At 45.6% G+C, this 21,299-nt stretch overlaps 1 protein-coding gene across 1 annotated transcript in view; it reads left to right on the top strand.

Annotated features, from left to right (window-relative positions):
- The window catches only part of LOC147689525 (glutamate carboxypeptidase 2-like), a 442,929-nt gene that overhangs the window by 115,255 nt on the left and 306,375 nt on the right, over positions 1-21,299 (top strand). The window contains exons 7-9 of the mRNA XM_086936914.1: positions 9,758-9,853; positions 12,018-12,103; positions 13,280-13,399. Of these exons, the coding sequence (XP_086793040.1) occupies positions 9,758-9,853; positions 12,018-12,103; positions 13,280-13,399 (302 nt within the window). The remainder of the gene's footprint in view (positions 1-9,757; positions 9,854-12,017; positions 12,104-13,279; positions 13,400-21,299) is intronic.

Raw genomic sequence — 21,299 nt, 5'->3', positions numbered from 1 at the left:
TTACCAAGTTAGCGTTAAGTCAATTAAGGTGGCTTTAAGCCACCTTAATTGCCTTAACGCTGCCTTGATAATAGGGTGATGCAAATATCACTGCGTTATCGGCAGAAAAGTGCTGATAGCGGCGATAAGGGGGTTGATAATATGCCCCTAGGTCCCCGCTTCGAATATTTCTATATACATTTCCCAAATATCATGAGAGAGAAATCACAGGGAGAGCTTTACTAACTTTTGCTGCAATGCAGTGCTGCACCCAGAGTTTCTCCAATGCGCTGCGTAAAAGGAAGAGAGCAGAACAGCACTATTATCTTCTCTTCCTGCAGTGGTGAACTTGAGGCTTCCATGCACCAACACACTCACCCTTGCGCGCTTTCATCTGAGCCGCACACTCGAGCGGTGGGTGCAGAACCATTGCTTGGGTGGGGCGAGGGACTCGGAATGGAGCTTGGAGCTCCGAGCTCTCTCCTGGCAGCAGTTTAGAGGATTTGAAGCTCCTTTCTAAACTGTAGTAGGAAGGGTGTCAGTGGAGGGTCCCGGGGGGATTTTCTTTCGGAATCAAAGTCTTTAGCTAGAGAACATTTATTTTCTAGTTCTATCTTTGCAGCATATGTGGATTTCAGTTCTTGCCAGAGCCAGGCAACAAGGGTGTCAACACTGCCCAAGATACTTGGAGGCAGATTTACAAGCCCCGTGCGCCACTTTTGCGTCACTTTTAACATGGGAAAAGTGAAGCAAAAGTGATGCAAAGGGCTTGTAAATCTGCCCCTTCATATTTTAGGTAAAAAATGGGGCTTCTTGACATAAATTACCTTGTCGAAGATACAGGAGGTTTTTATTTTGGTGCTTGCTTGGGGGGGGCAATGTAGCTCTGTGGTGGGAGTAATTTGGTGGAATTGATTTTATCCTGCCTGGAGACCACTGCATGGAAGCTAGGGTTAAGACTTTTGGTCCTGCAAGAAGTGTGTTTCAGTTCTGGAGAGGCCAGAGGGCTAGAGGCTCAGGTCACGCGGCAGTCGTGGTCCAGGAGAGAGGGCATGAAACTGGGAGCCCCTGTTGTGTTGGGCACCTTCTTCATACAGACTGACAGGGTGATGGGATGGTTGATTTGTAAACACGGGCACTTGGTGCACACTGAAGGAAGAGAAGGAAGAATGTTAACAAAGTGCTCCAGGACTGTACTTGCCTTCCACAATGCTGGCTCCACCTCCTGTGGGGCGTCTGATGTGCAAGCCCTGCACTGTGAAAGGAAAGGAGCAGGCTGGTAAACAGAGTGCTTCAGAACTGGTTTGGACTGGACACAGGCCCCTCTCCCCTCAGAGAACAAAGTATTTTGGGGTATAAATATTGGGACCCTGATCCCATGAAATTAGAACACTTTGGACTACATGAAGAAACCTTTGCTGAGGAGAGGAACCTGAAAAAACTGAGTAGAGACTATTCCCAAGCTTAAGTTCTGCTTGGGGGATTGGCCTGCAGTGGTTGCCTGACTGCCAAAAAAATTTACTTTAATTTCAACTTGTGAAAGATCTCCAAGGGCTTGGAAGTGAGCTTGCCCTCTGACCGAAGTCTCAGAACCAGTAGACTTCACCAGCCTTTGTGGATTGCTGCTGGAAACGCTGTTTCGGTGGCTACAGAGGCAGGGAGCTGTGACCGACTCTCACGACCAGCCCGGTGTCCTGTAGGCATCGCATCGACCAACATCCGCCTCGAACAACGCAAGCTCTGAGCTCACCGACTCCGTCCTGATGCCGTCACCGAGCCTTTGCCTGCACCGTGACTGGTGGACACCGCAACGTGCAACGCCTCGCTACACCGACTCGTACTGGACTGACCAATGCAGTCACTGCTGCTGACTTCGAGTCCTGTGAACGCACCTGAGTTGGACACTGCCTCGCACGCTTCGCGACGCACCGCCCGACTCACACCACTGTCCAGACTGATTGACACCAGCTCCCAAACTCCGGCTCTGTCTCTGCACCGTAAGCTGGAAGCACTGCAACGAGGCACCATCTCGCCCTGCAGCGCACGCCTTAGATCCACCGATTCTGTCAACGGGCCGCTACCTGCACCGCATCGAGGGACAACGTGTCCTGCAACGCTTCCTTTCTGCACCACGACAAATACCGGAACCGGCTCGCACGTCTGTGCCGGCCGCATCAAGTAAAAGGTACTGTGAATGAGTCTGTCGACCTTGGAGTGGGCCCGTATTGACGCGGTCCGCTGGATTTTTAAGACTCTGTTATTTCAACAACACTGTAGCCGGACAGGGCTACCGACTCACACAGAACCTTCATTTAAGCCTTTTTAACCAGAACTCTTTAATTCTAATAGTATTGTGGAGTATGTTCGTCGTTTATTGGACTTGTGATAACTCTATATAAAGAATACTTATTTTTGATATAAAACCTTGTGTGGTGTCCATTTGTAGTGTTGTCACTGGTTACTGTTTTTTTCACAAATGCTTTACACACTGCCTCTGAGATAAGCCTGCCTGCTCGTGCCAAGCTACAAAAGGGGTGAGCAGGGGTTATTCTAGGAGTGTACCCCCCTTACTCTGACTAGAGGAGAGGGTCCCTATTTGTCACAAGTACCTACCTGTGCCAACTAGAGACCCCCAATTCTAACAGAGGCATACCTCCAGACTAACCAGGGCTCAGGTAAGTCCCTACCACACTCTGGGGGCTGGAAATAGGCACCATAAGAGGACTAACACAATCCTTAAGTAGACAACAATAGAAAACTAAACAACAACACATAACAATCGAATAAGCTCAAATAACTTGGTTAGAAAGTCTGCCCTTGGAGATGACTCAGACAACTCTCGGGCCGGCTAGTACTTGCTTGAGCCCCCTTGAGATTGGTGACCCTGGAGGAAGCCTGCCAATGCTGGCAGGTCACAACCATGTGGGTCTACGAGTGAACAGCAAAAATGGGAAGCTGCTCTATTGGCTGTACACCAGCGATCTGGCTTCTAGGGGGCTCCTGGCGGTTTGGGATCCATTGGGCAAGAAAGTAGTGCATCATCGGAGATAGCGGCAACGTTTGCGGATTACTACGATGAGTTGTATGCCCACCATTCTCAGTCATTGCGGAAGCAGAACACTCCATTACTGGCAGAGATCCTCTGCCCCTCACTATTTGCTGCCCCGAGGAAAGCCGTAGAGCCTGCTCTTACCAGTGAGGAAAGAGATGAGGCCATTCTGGTGCTGAACGTGGGGAAACGCCAGGCCCGATGGCTTCTCCCGGAATGTGAATGCAAAGAAAGAGCCACCCTTACTCCACACCTTCTTGCTGTATACTAGGAAGCCTGCAGTCCTGGGCCTTCCCCTCAGAGCTGGTCTTAGCAACCATTGTGGTCATTCCTAAATTGAGTAGCCCAGAACCCCAGTGTGAGGCATTTCACCCTGAATCCCTGATAAACACAGAAATAAAATCTCACGAAACTCCTAGCCCTCAAACTCAACCAGCTCATTGATACTCTAACCCATCCGGACCGATCCGGCTTCATGCCAGGCTGTAGAGCCTGCCTCCGCATTAGACGGGCAGACACAGTGTCGGCTCAAGTCTGAGAACTCTGAGTCCATGCGTCCTTTGACTACTAGATTTTGAAAAGGTCTTTAACCCATCCTGATGGTGTCCTCAAACATATAGGGTTCCGTCAGGGTTTCCACTCATATGCGCAGCTTCTCTACGCTCACTTAATGGCTCAGGTTCATGTGAACGGGGTCCTGCCAGGGCCCTTCCCCATCCAGAGGTGGACCTGCCACTGCTGCCTGTGCTCTCCACTCATCTTTGCGCGGGCCACTGAGCCGCTGGCTTGGCTGGTGTGTTGTGACACCCAGGTTTCAGGCCGGATCTTGGGCGAAATTGAACTGTAAGCAGATGACGTTCTTGTGTTCCTCTCCAATCTCCAACTCTCGGGACCCAGATGCCTACACCCTCTAAACCTCTGTGATAAGGCCTTGGGCCTCCAGCTGAACAAAAGCAAAACCCCCCTACTGACCGTCCACGGCGACACCTTTGTATGAAATATCAAGACATCACCATTGCTTTCTAACCAGAACTAACGCAGAACTTCAATCTAACCGCGCTCCTCACAAAAATGAAAAGGACCTCTTGTGAATACTACCCCTACCGCTTGGTGTCTTCAGACGAGTCTCCCTCTGTAAAATGATGGCCCTCCCTCATTTCCTATATTCCATTCAAATTCCCTGCTGATGTTCCAAACTCCTGGTTCTTAGCTGTGGCCATGGAGGTCCTCTCCTTTCTCTGGGCAACAACCCCCCGCCCCCGCCCCCACCTCTCCATGACCAAACGCTGACTCTTGACATAGGACGGAGGATAGGAATGGCTGATATACAACTATACTTCTGAGCCACCCAAGTGCTGGTCCTCAACGATTGGTCCTGTGGAAGCTGGAACGAACCAACATACCGCGCAGAGCTCTCTCTCCTGTGGTCGGACAAGTTGGTGGTGTTATGGTTACCCAAACCCCCAGGACCTCCCCAATGTCACTAGACTGGTGTTCCTGGTCTGGTGGGCGATGCTATGCTTTAAGGGGTGGTTGGGCAGGTTTACCCAAAAAAACACACTTTGACATGATCCATCTGCCATACAACACAGTTTGAGGGGTTTACCAAATGGGACAAGATTGTAATCTCAACTCTTGTGGCTGCCAGGTGGGTAAACCTCTTATGCTCTTTCCAAGACCTGCAGTTACACTCCCAGTTTCACAAATATCTCCAACTCCGAAATGCACTGGCTGAAAACGAAAATGGTGAACCTTCCCCCGATTATAACCCTGTCAGGGCAAAACTCCTTATGCAGAAGAAAAAAAAATATGTATATATATCTCTAAATCATACTGGCAGTCACGAGTAGGTAATAATTGTTAGGACGGAGTTTAAATCAAAAAGGCAATTTTCAGGTGCCTATATCTTTGACGCCGCTTGATGAATCTCCATAAAATTTGCCCAGTACTTCAGATGGATTTTGGAACGGTTTTGGGGTGTTTCATGGAGCATGAGCCGAAAAAGGGGTGGGGTGCAGGTGGTCAAAACTGGTGCATTTCCCATGTTAATTCCCGTAGGACCTTTGAACAAGCATACAGCCCAAACAACGGAATTACACCAAACTTGGCATGAAGTTAGATGCTGGTATGCATCATGCTTTTTGTGATTTTGGGTAACTCCATTCAGTAGTTTGGGATATATTAACTGGAAAACAAATGTATATATATGGGAATGCCTATTACCCTCATATCCACCTGTGGGCAGCCTGTTGATTCACCTTTCACCGATGAACTCCTGGTTGGGTGACCGCACTTTCACAGAAAATTTGCGGCTTACATTTTGTTTGTCTGAGAAATGGTCCCCATGGTTTAAAATTGGTCATAAATTGAATGGGGTCAGGTCAGAGGTTTCCTGACCTCTTGTACATGTTATAAAATAAGGCTGAGCATGCGCACTGGGTTCAGAAATGTGAAAAAAACAGAATGTTTGGGCCACTCCCAAAATCCGCAGATGCCTGGCGGGGTTCAGCACGGCCCCCCCCTTGTAACTCCGCAAGGGATCCATGGATTTAGCACAGCTAGGAAAAAAAATACTTATACACATTTTTACATTCACTCTTACTCTCACACCCATTCAAATATCCATACAGATACTGTCACATCCACTTGCATACCCATAAAGACATTTTCCCAGCCACTGTTATAACCATGCAGACACTGTCACACCCATTCACATAGCCATAGAGAGATTGTCACTAACCCAGGGCGAAGTACTACGCTACGCTCGTGTAGTTTGTGAAGTTTGCGCTACTTCGAACTACGCAAAGTGCACGTACCACAGTGCAAACACGTGTAGCGTAGCAGTAATTTTTTGCTTGCTTGCGGTCCTCAGCGTCAAGTTGGCTACGCGAGTGAGAAAAATAACATCCCAGCGAGACTTTTTCCTTGTCCATAATCACGAGTGGAAAATAAACCTCCCAGCGAGATTCTGAACGCGGGTAGGTCAGGTTTCTCATTGCGAGTGGTCGCGTTTGCTCGCGACCACTCGCGATGAGAAACTACCAGTCCGCATTGAGAAAGCTGCAGCTCGAGTAGAAATCTGCTCGAGCATCAGAAGACGACGGCTTGCACTGTGCAAGATGCGGTTTGCACTGATTGTACGGTGCCGGATGCTTGTCCGCACTGTGCAATCAGTGGGAACAGCATTTTGCACAGTGCACTACGGAGCTCGCGTAGCTATGCACGTAGTGCGAAGTGCAGTTTGCGTAGCGATGCGTAGCGCTACTACGCCAACTCCGCCCAGGGTTAATTGTCACACCTATTCGCAAACCCCTAGAGTCACTGTCACATCCATTCACATGCCCATCCAGACACTATGACACCCACTTACATACCCATATAAACACTGTCACATGCATTCACAAACACATACAGACACTGTCACACCTTTTCACGTACCTAAAGAGACACCGTCACACCCATTCACATACCCATGGAGCATCTGTTCACCCATTTACAAACCCATACATACACTTTCACAGCCACTGCTTTAACCATGCAGACACTGTCACAGCCTTTCACATAGCCATAGAGAGTCTGTCACACCCATTCATATAACCTTAGAAACTCTGACACACAAACCCATAGAGTCACTGTCACATCCATTCAGAAATCCATAGAAACACTGTGACAACCATTCACATACCCATAAAGACTCTGTCACACACATTCATGTACCTAAACACACTGTCACACCCATTCACTTACCCATGGACCCTCTGTCACACACATTCACAAACCCAAACAGACTCTGTCACACCCATTCATGTGCCTAAACAGACACTGTCACACCCATTCACTTACCCATGGACCCTCTGTCATACCCATTTACAAACCCAAACAGACTCTGTCACACCCATTCATGTACCTAAACAGACACTGTCACACCCATTCACTTACCCATGGACCCTCTGTCACACACATTCACAAACCTATACAGGCACTGTCACGTCACACCCAGTCAGATAACCGTAACGACACTAACACACCCATTTACACCTTCACAGCCATTCACAAAACTATTCAGACACTGGATTAACATATGGTAATTAAATATTACTTTATATTTACAAAAACTAGAATTTTACTGAAATAGTAAAAAGTTGCAGGGACACTATATTTAGGAAAAAGCAATAAAAAATAGAAATTCACTTTAAAAAGCTAACGTTACATAGAAGTTATAGTTAGGCTGACAGTTCACTTGTACAAAACCCTTGAAACTCAGCAGATATAATTACCTGAGCTAAGTATAACTTACGCCCCCACAATGCACTGCTTAGGACCTTACATATTACATCACTCATGTCATGCTCAGTGACATCATTCATGACATCACTCAGGTCATCTCAAATAACATCACTCAAGGCATCACTAATGACATCTCAAATGACATCACTAATGACATCACTGATGACATCATCCATAGAACCGCTCACACACCCACTTACACCCCCACATAGCATATACATTGCACACCCACACAATCACTGACATTCCCTATTCACACACCAATACGAACACACAAATATTGAACCATTCACCCATACAAATACTCACATACCCACTCACTCACCCACACAGTCACTCAGGTAACTACACACTCATATAGTTACTCAGATATCCACTAACTTATTCCGAGTTAAACTAACACTTGTACTCACTCACCTATACAGTCACTAAGACAAGCATATACTCTCCCATACAACCTCTATCACACTCACTGATTCACCCATATAGTTTCTCACAAACCCACTATCTCACCCATAGAGCAACTTACTCACCAATTCACTCCCCATTAAGCCACTTGTACACCCATTCATGCACCTATACAGTCCTTCATGTATCCTCTAACTGATTCAAATAGACACTTATGTACCTGCTCAGTCTCCATTTCAGTCACTCACGCACCCTCTCATTCAACATTTACAGCCACTAAAACACCCACTCACTCACCCATACAGATACACACACAGCCAATCACTTACTCATACACTCACTGACACACCAACTCGCCCACCCATACAAAACTCACACACCCACTCGCTCATGTATACAGTCTCTCACATACCTACTCACTCTGTTATACACTACTCACTCACCCACTCTCTCACCTATACAGGCACTTCTACAGCCATTTTCCGTAGTACATATGTTTAGCACTCATTTACTTTTAGAAAACACTCAGAATCTCTGAATGATGTCATCATAAGTCACCATAGAAATTCCATGAAAAGCCAAAGGTTAAAAGAACAATTTAGTCAGGTGTAATAAAAATATCTATTTTTTTTAAACCTTAGAAATTCCCTGAAAAAAACAAAGGTTAAAGAATCGTTATAGTTAGGTGAAATTGTCGATGTGAAAAATAACATTTATAACTTTAAAAAACACAGAAATCCAGCAGTTAGTTATAGTTAGCAGTGCTAACTATAACTTGTGCCCCAGCCAGGCACTGCTCATGACCACAATTATGACATCACTCATGATATATTCTATGACTTCATTCATGACATCACTGATGACATCTTACATGACTAAGGGTGGGCATAGTTCGTGAAGTAGCGCTACGTGTAGCTACCCAAAGTGCACTTTGCACTACACGAGGTACACGTAGCACTACGCAAACTGCGTAGTAGCATGTTCGCACTGTGCAAGTTGTCGTTTTCAATGATTGCACAGTGCGGACACTGTGCAATCAATGAGAACTGCACGTTGCACAGTGTGAGCTGTACTTTTCTGCCGCTCAAGTAGATTTCAACTCGAGCTGCGGCTTCTCATCGCGAGCGGTCGCAAGCATGCGCGACCAGTCGCAATGAGAATCTCGCTGGGAGGGTTACTTTCCATGCTCGCGATCGGCAACTTGATGTTGCTGATCGCGAACAAGGAAAAAGTCTCGTGAGGATGTCATTTTGCTTGCTTGCGGTCGACAAACTTGACGTTGAGGACCGCAAGCAAGCAAGAAATTACCGCTGCACTACGCTATGCTAGGCTACGCATGTTTGCACTGTGCTACGTGCAGTTCGCATAGTGCGAAGTTGCCCAAACTTCGCAAACTACGCAAGCAATGTGTAGTGCTTTGCCCAGGGTTACTCATGACAACATTGAAGACATGGGCCACCCCCAAGCATTATCATCCCCGAGCAGGGTCTCACAGGATATGTCGCGAGGAGCCCACCAGTGGGACATAGCAGTTTCCCTGCCCACACCTGTGCGGGCAGGGAAACCTGCATTGCCTCTCGCTTGGCGGGAGCATTTTCGAACATCCGCCAAGCAGGATCTAACACAACGTCTACTCCCAGCAGGCAGGAGTTTTGAAAACCCTCCGGCCCACTGGAATCTGACTTTTGATCTGTTTTCCTGTCATCAAAGATGTCAATTGAGAGGTCATTAGTGGTATCATAAATTATGTCAATGATTTCATGAGGGAAGACATATGTGAGGTCATAAACCGTGCATAGTGACTCGCAAGTTATAATTAGCTCTGCTAACTGTAACTGGTGAATTTCTGTGTTTTTTTTAGTTCAAAATGTTAATGTTCAGACTGACAAATTCAACTTCATAAATAAATACAAGTTTACTCTGGTGCCTCTGCCATCAGACCCTCAAGTCCTCGAAAGGACAGCCTATCTGCTTTTCAGTGCTGAGGAGAACTGAACTTTTAAAATCTTTTTAAACTTTTTTTGTATTATTTAGTAAAATGGGAGGCAATGAGGTCCTGTCTTCCTGGCGAGGAGCACTTAACATCACCTATAAAATTGGACCAGGCTTCATTTCACACCATGAAAAGAGGTAAGAAATGATTTCTTTCTCCCCAAACCCCTCTGTCCTCCCTGTCTCCAAACATCTGTAGCACTTCAGTGATAGATAGAAGTGCATTGGCAGAGCTGTGTGTGAGTAGCACAGGATTGCAGTTAATTTGCCGAGCAGTGTGTGGGTAGGACAGGACTGAAGTGCATTGGCAGACCTGTGTGTGGGTAGGACATGGCTGAGGTCCATTGATAGAGATGTATGTGGGTAGGACAGGACTGGGGTGCATTGGCAGGGCCGCGTGTGGATAGAACAGGATTGGTGTGCATTGGCAGAGCTGGGTGTGCGTAGGATAGGACTGAGGTGCATTGGTAGAGCTGTGTGTGGGTAGGACAGGACTGAGGTGCATTGGTAGAGCTGTGTGTGGGTAGGACAGGACTGAGGTTCATTGGTGGAGCTGTGTGTGGGTAGGACAGGTCTGAGGTGCATTGGCAGAGCTGTGAGTGGGTAGGACAGGACTGAATTGCATTGTCAGAGCTGTGTGTGGATAGGACAGGTCTGAGATGCTTTGTCAGAGCTGTGAGTGGGTAGGACAGGACTGAGGTGCCTTGGCAGAGCTGTATGTGTGTGGGGGGGGGGGGGAGAGGGGGGTTCTGGGTCCTGCAATAAATGTGAGCCCTTATATAGTTTATTTATGTGCCTCAGATTTCGAGTGGGGGTGATTGCTGTTGAGCAATGAGATGCAGTGACGGAGCAGTAGAGAGGGTGCCTCAGTGTTAGGAGAACCTGTCACTGTCACTTGCTGGAAATTATCATTACTCTGAGTCCTGGTCTCCCTCTTCATTACTGCGAGTCCTCGTCTTCTTAAATATTTATTTGTTAATTACTTAAAATCATTACAATGAGCAAAGTACATATACAAAATTAAATTAGATGACAAAAATATGCAGCTACAGTGTACATTTATATCCAAGCAAAAATCTACAACTAAGCCCTAACATAGTTTATTTGACTGCAGATAATCAGCATGCGAAAATAAAGTGCATTGTGCCACCAGCTATAATTTACAATATACGATGCTTTACTCTAAAAAAGACTTTAGAACAATAGAAACTGCGAAGATAAAAAAACGCCCAATAAAATAACATTTAAGGAACTTTAGCAATAAAGTGCAATTGTGCTAGTAAACTTTTAGCAGCAGAAACTAAAGTGCCTTGTGATAGCAGCTATAGTTGTCAATATACCAAAAAAAACTTTAAAATAGTGAAAAATATAAAAAAACAACCAACCATAGTAGAATTGCATGAGGAACGACGTTAGCAATAAAGTGCATTTGTAGTAAAAGACTTTAGCAACAGAAATAAACTGCTTAGTCCTGGCAACTTTGATTTACAATTTACCATACATCAGTCGAACAAAGTAAACAGCGACAAGGAGAAGTCGTGATAGAATACAATTGTTCAAAACTCAGAGACCGTGTGTGTTTCCACTAAGCAGACTTTAAAGGATGCCAGCACTATCCCTAAAACCATTTGATAGCAATATAACAAACTGCAACAGAACACTTGGGCTACCAAACCCCCACGACTACGGTTTAAAGACCGTGCAAAACCCAAGAAATACATTCCAGGCGGCATTCATTTATGGTTCAGGATGTTGAGTAAGTTCCCCCATGATAAGGTTGAGCTAGGGTTATGTATTTAAATACATTTTTCCGTAGCTCAGAATAATTCATGAAGGATATCAGGGCGCTGTATGAAAGAATGCAAGAAAACAATACAGTTGTGGTACTTGCTAAGAGATGATTAGACAAGAGGACAACGTTGCAGCTACAAAACCTTCAAAGATGTAAACAAATGAGTTAGGAGGGAAAGTGGAGATGCCTGGTGCTCAGGCAGACACCTGTGTGTACACAGAGTGTACTCATAGGGAGCAGCACTGGCTTATTGGAGATGGATTGTAGGGATGAAAGAAGGGGGGCCTGATGCCCCCAAGCAGTAGTTCTAAGTGCTGACGATGGCCGGGTATGACCCTGAGATGGTATTCAGCCATGAGCTTACTTGCCACAGACGGAAGACCTTGTTAGGACCTCACCTGCTGCTGCCTCTCTCAAGAGGCAGTATTTACATCAGGCGCCTCTGACATCATCACCCGAGGTGCTGGGTGCTTTATGAGCTCATCCCCTCTGCCCTTTATTCTATTGCAGCAAAATCCGACTCTACGTGCAGACCTACAACGTGAGGAAGCAGATCAAGAATGTGATTGGCTACATCCGGGGTGCTCACGAGCCAGGTAAGGCCGCGTGCTGCTTCTGCAAAGATTTTATGCTGAATGAGGGAGAGGTGGACGATGATGAACCCTTGAAGATTTAAAAGGCTTTCCTTGTACTTCTCTTACTGGTTCACCAGCTCCTCTGACCCAGTCTCTCGTGGCCTATCCTCAGACCCCACCTCTCACATGGAATGCCCAGACACTGTGACCCACTTTTTCATAGTCTGCCCTCGCGTCTCTGACTGCTTCATCAGAGCCCGAGGCAGTATCCCCTGTCACAACCATAGAACTTGCATCTTTATCTCCAGGTCCCAGACATAGCTTCTTCTGCTTCTCAAGCTCTGTCATCAGAGCACCGACCTCTAGCCTCAATCATTGACTTAGCTTATCCTCTGTAGCTTCAGTCATTGACTCAGCTTATCCTCTGTAGCTTCAGTCATTGACTCAGCTTTTCCTCTGCAGCCTCAGTTATTGACTCAGTGTATCCTCTCTGTAGTCTCAGTTATTGACTCAACTACTCCTCTGTAGTCTCAGTTATTGACTCAGCTTCTCCTCTGCAGCCTCAGGTATTGACTCAGCTTCAAATCTCTAGCCTCAGTCATTGACTCAGCTTCTCCTCTCTAACCTGTCATTGACTCAGCCTCTCCTCTGTAGCCTCAGTCATTGCCTCGGCTTCTCAGCCTCTTTTCTCTATCCTCAATCATTGACTCAGCCTCTCATCCTCTTTTCTCTATCCTCAGCCATTGACTCAGCTTTTCAGCCTCTCCTCTCTAGCCTCAGACATTGACTCAGCTTCTTTTCTCTATCCTCAACATTGACTCAGCTTCTCATCCTCTTTTCTCTATCCTCAATCATTGACTCAGCTTCTCAGCCTCTCCTCTCTAGCCTCAACCATTAACTCCGCCTCTTCTCTCTAGCCTCAGTCATTGACTCAGCTTTTCAGCCTCTCCTCTCTAGCCTCAGACATTGACTCAGCCTCTTCTCTCTAGCCTCAACCAGTGACTCAGCCTCTTCTCTCTAGCCTCCATCATTGACTCAGCTTCTCAGCCTCTCCTCTCTAGCCTCAACCATTAACTCCGCCTCTTCTCTCTAGCCTCAATCATTGACTCAGTTTCTCATCTGTAGCCTCAATCATTTTACTCCGCCTCTTCTCTCTAGCCTCAATCATTGAATCTGCCTCTTCTCTTCTCCCCTCAGACCGGTACGTGATGCTTGGCAATCACCGCGACGCCTGGGTGTTCGGCGCTATTGACCCCTCCAGTGGGACCGCAGCCATGATGGAGCTCAGCCGCGCAATGGGACAGCTTCTTCAGGATGGTAAGAGGTACCTGGGAAACACAGTACAATCTGTCACAGGGATACTGTGTCTCTGCACATGTGCACAATGCACACAATAAATGCACATACACACACATCCGAGACACTGGGGTCTAAGTATCATTGACATCCCAGAGATTCTGGGTCAAGAAACTTTAGAGGTGGAGAAAGCTCCCCTGCATGGCCCCTGAGAGTGGGCGCCGCTGCCCTGAGTTCACTATTACAAACAGACATTTACCACCCATTTCAGCACACATGGTAGTCATGGATGTTGGAGGCATTTGTGACAAGGATTGAGGCCCAGGGTAGGGCTCTAGGGGTCTGGGGTTTGGAGTGGAAACAACATGTGCACCTTCCTTACAGAGCTATTTAACTGTCGCTCTCCCGGCAGTAGAGAAGGAACCTGGTGGTCATAAAAATATCTTTAATGCGAAGGTGGGCCCTTTTACTGGCATCTACTACCCTATTGAATTGCTCTGCCAATGTGATAAAAACATATATATGAGACTTGAAAGGAACCCCACAGACTAGTTCAAGGAAACTCTCCAAACCATTGTCCAAAAAGCTCTTGATGGAGCCATCATAAACGAAAAGATGAAAAAATATTTAATCCAAACTAATCCCAAGAGCCCGACATTTTATATGGTGCCCAAAAAAACATAAAGACCCAGAGAGACCCCCTTGTCACCCCTTTTAGTGTAGACTCGTGGAAGCCTCCATGAACCGGTGGGTACACTTTTAGACCGCTACCTGCAACTATGCGTTTTGAAGATGAGAAATGTTGTGGGTAAAAGAAGTCCTGGAGTCATGAATTTATTTAAGTTGCTTTATTCAGGATAGTTACAGGTCCAGATGTTAAGATAGTAATTAAGAGACCCCACCAGGAGTGACCTCCCTATCACTCAGCCTGCCTCCAACTGCCAGTAGGCTCAGGCAAAACCCCCAACATTCTATGATGTCACCAGGTAATCTCACAGTGACATCAAGAGAGCAACAAGGAAATACAAACCCGGGGAAAAGAGACAAAGTCCAGGTACAACATATCTCCTTTCTTTAGGGAAAAGAACAAATTGATACATACTAATATCGTTATTAAATAAGCAAATAAACTATGGCGCCAAACAAGAAGATACGAACATATAAAAAGCCATGGGAAAGAAAGAGAAGTGGAAGAACATGGAGGACACAAAAGCCACCAATAACCTAACGCACACCACCACCCTCTTCCTAATAATGGCCAAAAGTAAGAAACATACAAGAGGTTAATGTAAAAATAGAAGGCCTAAAAAAAAAACACAAGAAAAGAATACCAGACGTCTCCGGCACCTTATGTATAGTGAAAAAGAATCCGCCAAAACAAAAGTGAACCAGCACGAAGAGTAAAGGCAGGAGACTAAACACCAAATTTCAGGAAAACTGAAAGTACGAGAAAAAGAACACAAATGGAGGGATACACTCACCCAACAATCACACATCATGGAAACAACCTGTGGAATACATAAACCCACACATAATAATAATAAGAAGAAGAAGGGATACACTCACCCATCAATACTCAACATGAAAACAACCTGCAGGAATTACACATGTAATAATCATATGAAAGGGATACACTCACCCTACACAAATATCATAACAAGGGATACACTCACCCTTTAAAGCATAACAAGGGATACACTCACCCTTCACAAATATCATATCAAGGGATACACTCACCCTTCACAAATATCATATCAAGGGATACACTCACCCTTATTGAGTTCCAAAAATATCAAGGGATACACTCACCCTAAAACAAGTTGCAGGGATACACTCACCCAGGAATGCAACTAGAACGTAACAGGATTTACAAGAAAACCTTAACCCGTGAAAATATCAATTAATACTATACATCATAAAGAACTGGGACACACTAACTAGTGCATTTTACAGGAAATTCCTAACCCAATTAGCTTAAAAATGCAAATAAACTGGGACACTCATAAGTGCACACCAGCCCATATAATGAAATCAGAGTACTGAAGACTCCAGAACTTAGAAGAAACAGAGTACATAATGCTCTATAGGACATATTAAAAGCATTAAGCTCCACAACCTTATAGTAGAAATGGGAAACACAAAATAAAATAAATCCCCCTTAAATTGTAAACAGTAAATTAAACAAGTAAGAAGCTCCGGTGAGCGATCTCTCACCCGAGGTCTCCAATCAAAAATCAAAATGATGTCCATAAACTGCCAGTGGGTATGTTATTCCGAAAAAAAAAAATTGAAGAAACCCAGGAAACAATTAAGAAGAAAAAATTAGCTGGGTTGTTAACTGCATCCTCTCCAGGGTATGAAAAAAGTCGTACTTTATCTCAGACTTCAAGTAGAAAAGAAAAATAAATACTTTGAAAATCCACAAGATAGCAGTAATGTACAAAGATTAACGCTATCATAGTCTTTGAAAAGCTCATTTTTTCCGTTGTTGCATTAGGATAAGTTGTGATATTAAGCACACTGTTTGTCTTCACTTGCAATCGACGCATAAACAAATAATTCCATTCGAGCACAAGAGTGTTGAAGAAAGCACAGGACGGCAGTAATACAGCAATTACTCACAGATAACACTTTCCTCCTGCACACGAATGTAAAATCCACTGGCTTTATAATCATTAAACCTTGAATGTAGCTCCTGTGTGAAAGTGTTCCATTGACACTAGAATTCAATAAAGAAAAAGGAAAAAAAAAATGGCTGCTCGACGTTGCGCAGTGACGCACTTGTAGACCTTCTTGGGTCAAAGGTTGAAAGCGTCCGACGCTGGCTGACGCGCAGAAGATTATAATTCATCACCAGCAGCCACGGAGGTTCTAAGATGTCATCATGAGCTGGCTGTTTGCTTTCAAAGAGGTGAGGAGCGCAAGCCAAGTTCACACTTTCAAATAGCTACGTGACAGTTTCTTTGATCTTCACAGATAAATAGACAAAGTGTGTGTCAAATCTGTTCGCAAGTAAAATGAATTGTAGTGTGGAATTGTAGTGGTCTCAAAGTCACAAACATGCCATAAATAAGCTGTTAATTCAACTACGTTGTGCAAATGTCAGAAAAATAAGTAGAGGTTAAACTGGGCAGCAGGAAAACACCGTCTTTTACCAGGGCTTCACACATAAATCATAACCCTTATGCCCTCTGAAATTCCTCTTTAATCGTTGTAAATGTCTCACAATACTTTATCCTTATAACATTAAACACCTAGGGCTGCTGGCTGTCCTGATTGTAACGGACGTTACTGATTGTAACGGGTGTCCTGATTGTAACGGATTACGGTGTAATCTTCTTTTGCACGCTGTAGGTTCTTTAAAGATGTCCAAAAGTCGCCAAAATGTTGTGGGTAAAAGAAGTCCATGAGTCAGGAATATTTTCATGTTGCTTTATTCAAGATAGTTACAGGTCCAGATGTTAAGATGGTAATTAAGAGACCCCACCAGGAGTGACCTCCCTGTCACTCAGCCTGCCTCCAACTGCCAGTAGGCTCAGGCAAAACCCCCAACATTCTATGATGTCACCAGGTAATCTCACAGTGACATCAAGAGAGCAACAAGGAAATACAAACCCAGGGGAAAAGAGACAAAGTCCAGGTACAACATACTTCCTCAAAGATACAATAGACTTTCTCAACAAGTTTGATCAAATCAAGATAACTGGAGAAGAACCCATACTACTGTTTACCATAGATGTAAAATCTTTATACACGTCAATCCCGCATCAACATGGAATAGATGCCATTGAAAAAGCACTACTATACAAAGAGTATGAAGAAGGAATGAAAGTGTTTCTCATGGAACTCCTAATGGAAAGATAGCTGGTATCAACAAAAGACAGGTACATCTATGGGAAATTGTGCTGCACCATCACATGCCAACATCTTCATGAACTATTATGAGGAAGAGCATATTCTAAGCACTCAACCATGGAAAACTCATGTAGAGCTATTCCTACGATTCATCGATCAATCAATCAATCAATCACAGCATTTATATAGCGCACTACTCACCCGGAGAGTCTCAAGGCGCTCGGGGAGGGGGGTGGGGTCCGCTACTGCTTGAACAGCCAGGTGTTGAGCTGCTTCCTGAAGGTGAGGTGGTCCTGGGTCAGGCGGAGGTGGGTCGGGAGGGAGTTCCAAGTCTTGGCGGCCAGGTAGAAGGACCTTCCTCCTGTGGTGGCTCTTCGGATGCGGGGGACGGCGGCGAGGGCGTGGCCGGTCGATCGAAGCTGGCGTGTGGGAGCGTAGAAGTTGAGGCGGCTGTTGAGGTATGCTGGTCCTTGGTTGTGCAGGGCTTTGTGTGCGTGGGTGAGGAGACGGAAGGTGATTCTCTTGTTGATCGGGAGCCAGTGCAGATCTCTCAGGTGTCCGGAGATGTGGCTGCAACGGGGGATGTCCAGGATGAGTCGCGCTGAGGCGTTCTGGATCTGCTGGAGTCTCTTCTGGAGTTTGGCGGTGGTTCCGGCCTAAAGGGAGTTGCCGTAGTCCAGACGGCTGGTGACGAGGGCCTGGGTGACCGTCTTCCTGGTCTCGGTGGGGATCCACCGGAAGATCTTACGTAGCATGCGCAGGATGTTGAAGCACGACGAGGAGACGGCGTTGACTTGTCTGGTCATGGAGAGGGAGGAGTCCAGGATGAAGCCTGGGTTGCGTTCGTGGTCTGTTGGTTTGGGTACCTGCCCAGGGCGGGGGGCCACCAGGAGTCGTCCCAGGCGGAGGGTGAAGATCCCAGGATGAGGACTTCCGTCTTGTCCGAGTTCAGTATCAGGCGGCTGCTCATCATCCACTTGGCTATGTCTGTCATCCCTTCGTGTAGGTTGGCTCTGGCGGTGGCGGGGTCGTTGGTGACATATGACATATTCATCATATGGAAAGGCACAGCCGAGACACTCACGGAGCAAATATCTAAACTCAACCAGACAGATGAAAGAATCCAGTTTACGTTTGAATAAGAAGAAAATACAATTACCTTTTTGGACGTAAAAATCACAAAAACACCAGTTGGATTTGAAACAGATTTATATAGGAAAGAGACAGACAGAAACAACACCCTGGCTTATGAAAGTTTTCATCCACAACCCCTCAAACACCACCATCCGTATACTCAATTGCTGATAGTAAAGAGGATTGTGTCAGAACCTATAAGGGAAGTTGAACAGATTGACAGCATGTTACATAGATTCAGGAAACGGGGATATCCGGAACACATACTGACACAGGCCAAAAACCGCTGCAACACCAAGTCAAGGCACAAACTATTGGCAACACAAACAAAACAAGCAGAAGATCGAATAACGTGCGTTTGCAAATACTCCACCATGAGTCGCCCATTAAAAAAAAAATCATAAAAAGACATTGGCCATTGTTGAAATTGGAACAAGACTTCAACCACACGTATGACCAGGAACCAATCTTTGCACATACAAAAAGTAAGAATGTAGGAGAAAGGATAAAACATTCCATCATGCAAGCCCCACAATTATCTTATGAAGGTACCTTACCCTGCTGGAACTGCAATAACTGCAACAACGTCTTCATAGGAGCTTATGTCACCCACCCAATGAAGGGACAAACAATCAGCTTACGAGTAAATGCTACATGTGATAACTCTAACGTAATTTATATGCTTAACACCTTCCATGCTCATGACGAGCTCAGCTCGTCATGCAGTACACTGCTTGTGTGCTCATGACGAGCTGAGCTCGTCATGAACCATGGGAATCATGGATCTGCAGCACAGAGGATGAATTGCAATAGCATGGATGTGGTTAAATGCCCTTGTGGAAAACCTATATAGGGCAGACAGAAAGGAAATAAAAAACACGCATGAATGAACACAAGAGCAACATCAGAACTAAACAATGAAATCCACAGTATCGAACCATTTCATTGAAACTTGTCACAATATAAGCCAACTAAAATTTTGCATATTGGAAACAATAGAGAAATAAGAAGGAAAAGACAACCATAACGCCTTATTACAGAGAGAGAACTATTGGATATCCCACTTGAATACCTTGAAACCCAACGGGATGAACAATCGGGTTGAATTTCAATGCTATTTATGACAACACTTGTGTATATTATCACACAGGATGATTTCCGGGAAAGGTTATAAAACGTATAATGAGATGACTTTGGTTCTTCAGCCATGTGATGTTTATTATATTCATTAGACTTTTTAAGTTGCATTTTCTCATCTTCATGCCTTAGGCATGTTGATTATAATTTGTTAAGCCACATACCCTGCTTTTAGTAAGTAGAATATAACATGTCAACACGTTTTTCTCTAGCAAATATTAGTCTGTCTTTTATGTTTAGCAATGATTGCTGACGTGTAGTCTGCCACTGGTTCTTGATATCATAATACTAATCCATGTAATGTTGTAGAGCTGGTGTAGGTTTAACAATGCCTTTATTTGTTCAGATGAATCGCTATACTAAGAGAGCGCCGAGCGTCTAACAATGACCTGCTCCGGTCGCTTCTGCCCGCTCTGTTCCTTCGCGCGCTTTCTCTCGGGTCGCTCGCGCATGCGTCAGTGTTCTGCTCTTGCTCCGGCGCACCACGTCATCACGCTGGTGCGTCGGAGGCTAAAGCGCGACACTACATATCTCCTCCTTTTCCAACAATAAAAACAACAACTTTAGTCCCACTTTCAACAGTCATTCATTTCATAGTCTTTGAACCGAGAGGGCCGGTTCACTGCCCTCCCAGCACGGGTGCGTCTTACCGGAGTGGACTCTTCTCTGGTACCTTCACGTGTGGGACTCCTCGCTCTCCTCGGTGTTCCAGCTTCCTTCTCGGCAGCTGAGGTTATGTTTTCTGCTGCTCCTTCTTCCGCACGTACTTCTTCATTCTCCTCGTTATCTACTTGAACTAGTCCTTCTTCCTGACTCTCTCTTCTCACAGTCATCTCTTCTGCTCCATTGGCTTGCCTCTGATCCTCAGTCTCATCCTGCTTGCTGGCAGGCCACAGCATGATCCGGTTGACTTTCGCCATGCGGTCTTGGGACCACACTCTACCATCACTGAGTAAAGCCGCTCTTCCATACACTTCCTTCACCTGCAGGGGTTTGCTGTACTTGCTTTCACCTTTCCTTTGCAGTGTAGCAAGTTTGACTCTAACCCATTCCCCTCTTTCCAGATCAGTGTCTTTAGTATTGTGCCTCCTGTTGTAATGCTTGGTGTACACCTTTTGAGCCCTTTCTAGGTTGTGCTGTACCACCGCAGGTGACCACTTGCTCGTCACTGTCTTCTCTCTCCAGACAACATTGTCTCTCGTAAAGGGGAGTCTGCCTCTCAAAATTTGGAAGGGGCTGTAGCCTAGCGCTGTCGGGGTGATTCTGTAGGCCCATAGCATGCTCTGAACTTCTGTTTCCCAATCTTTTCCTTGCATTATTGCGGCCTGTATGGACCCCATTAGAACACGGTTGAACCTTTCCACTTGTCCGTTGCATGCGGGGTGATACACTGCTGTGTGTTTGGACTTTATCCCGTTTCGCTCCATGTACTTGGTCCATTTCTCTGAGGTAAATTGAGGCCCATTGTCACTTAAAATCATCCTCGGTATTCCTTCACGTAAAAACACTGAGGTGAGAAATCTCAACACAGTGTCTGAGTCCATGACTTCTTGCACATCTACTTCCGGCCATTTGGAGTATTTGTCTACGACCACGCATAGGTATTTGGCCGTTCCTCTGGAGTCGAGCATGGGACCCAATATGTCCACTGCTATGTCTTCCCATGGATTGTGGGGTTGCTCAAATGCACCCAACGCAGGCCTCAATTGTCTCAGGATTGTATCTGCTCCCTGGCACTGGACACATTCTCTCACTTGTCTCTCTATCTGATTGTCCATTCCCGGCCACCAGTACG

This window comes from Lissotriton vulgaris, chromosome 9 (genome assembly GCF_964263255.1).
Source record: "Lissotriton vulgaris chromosome 9, aLisVul1.2, whole genome shotgun sequence".
NCBI lineage: Eukaryota > Metazoa > Chordata > Amphibia > Caudata > Salamandridae > Lissotriton > Lissotriton vulgaris.
The sequence above is the reverse complement of the archived record's forward strand: the minus strand, read 5'-3'. Positions and strand labels throughout refer to the sequence as shown.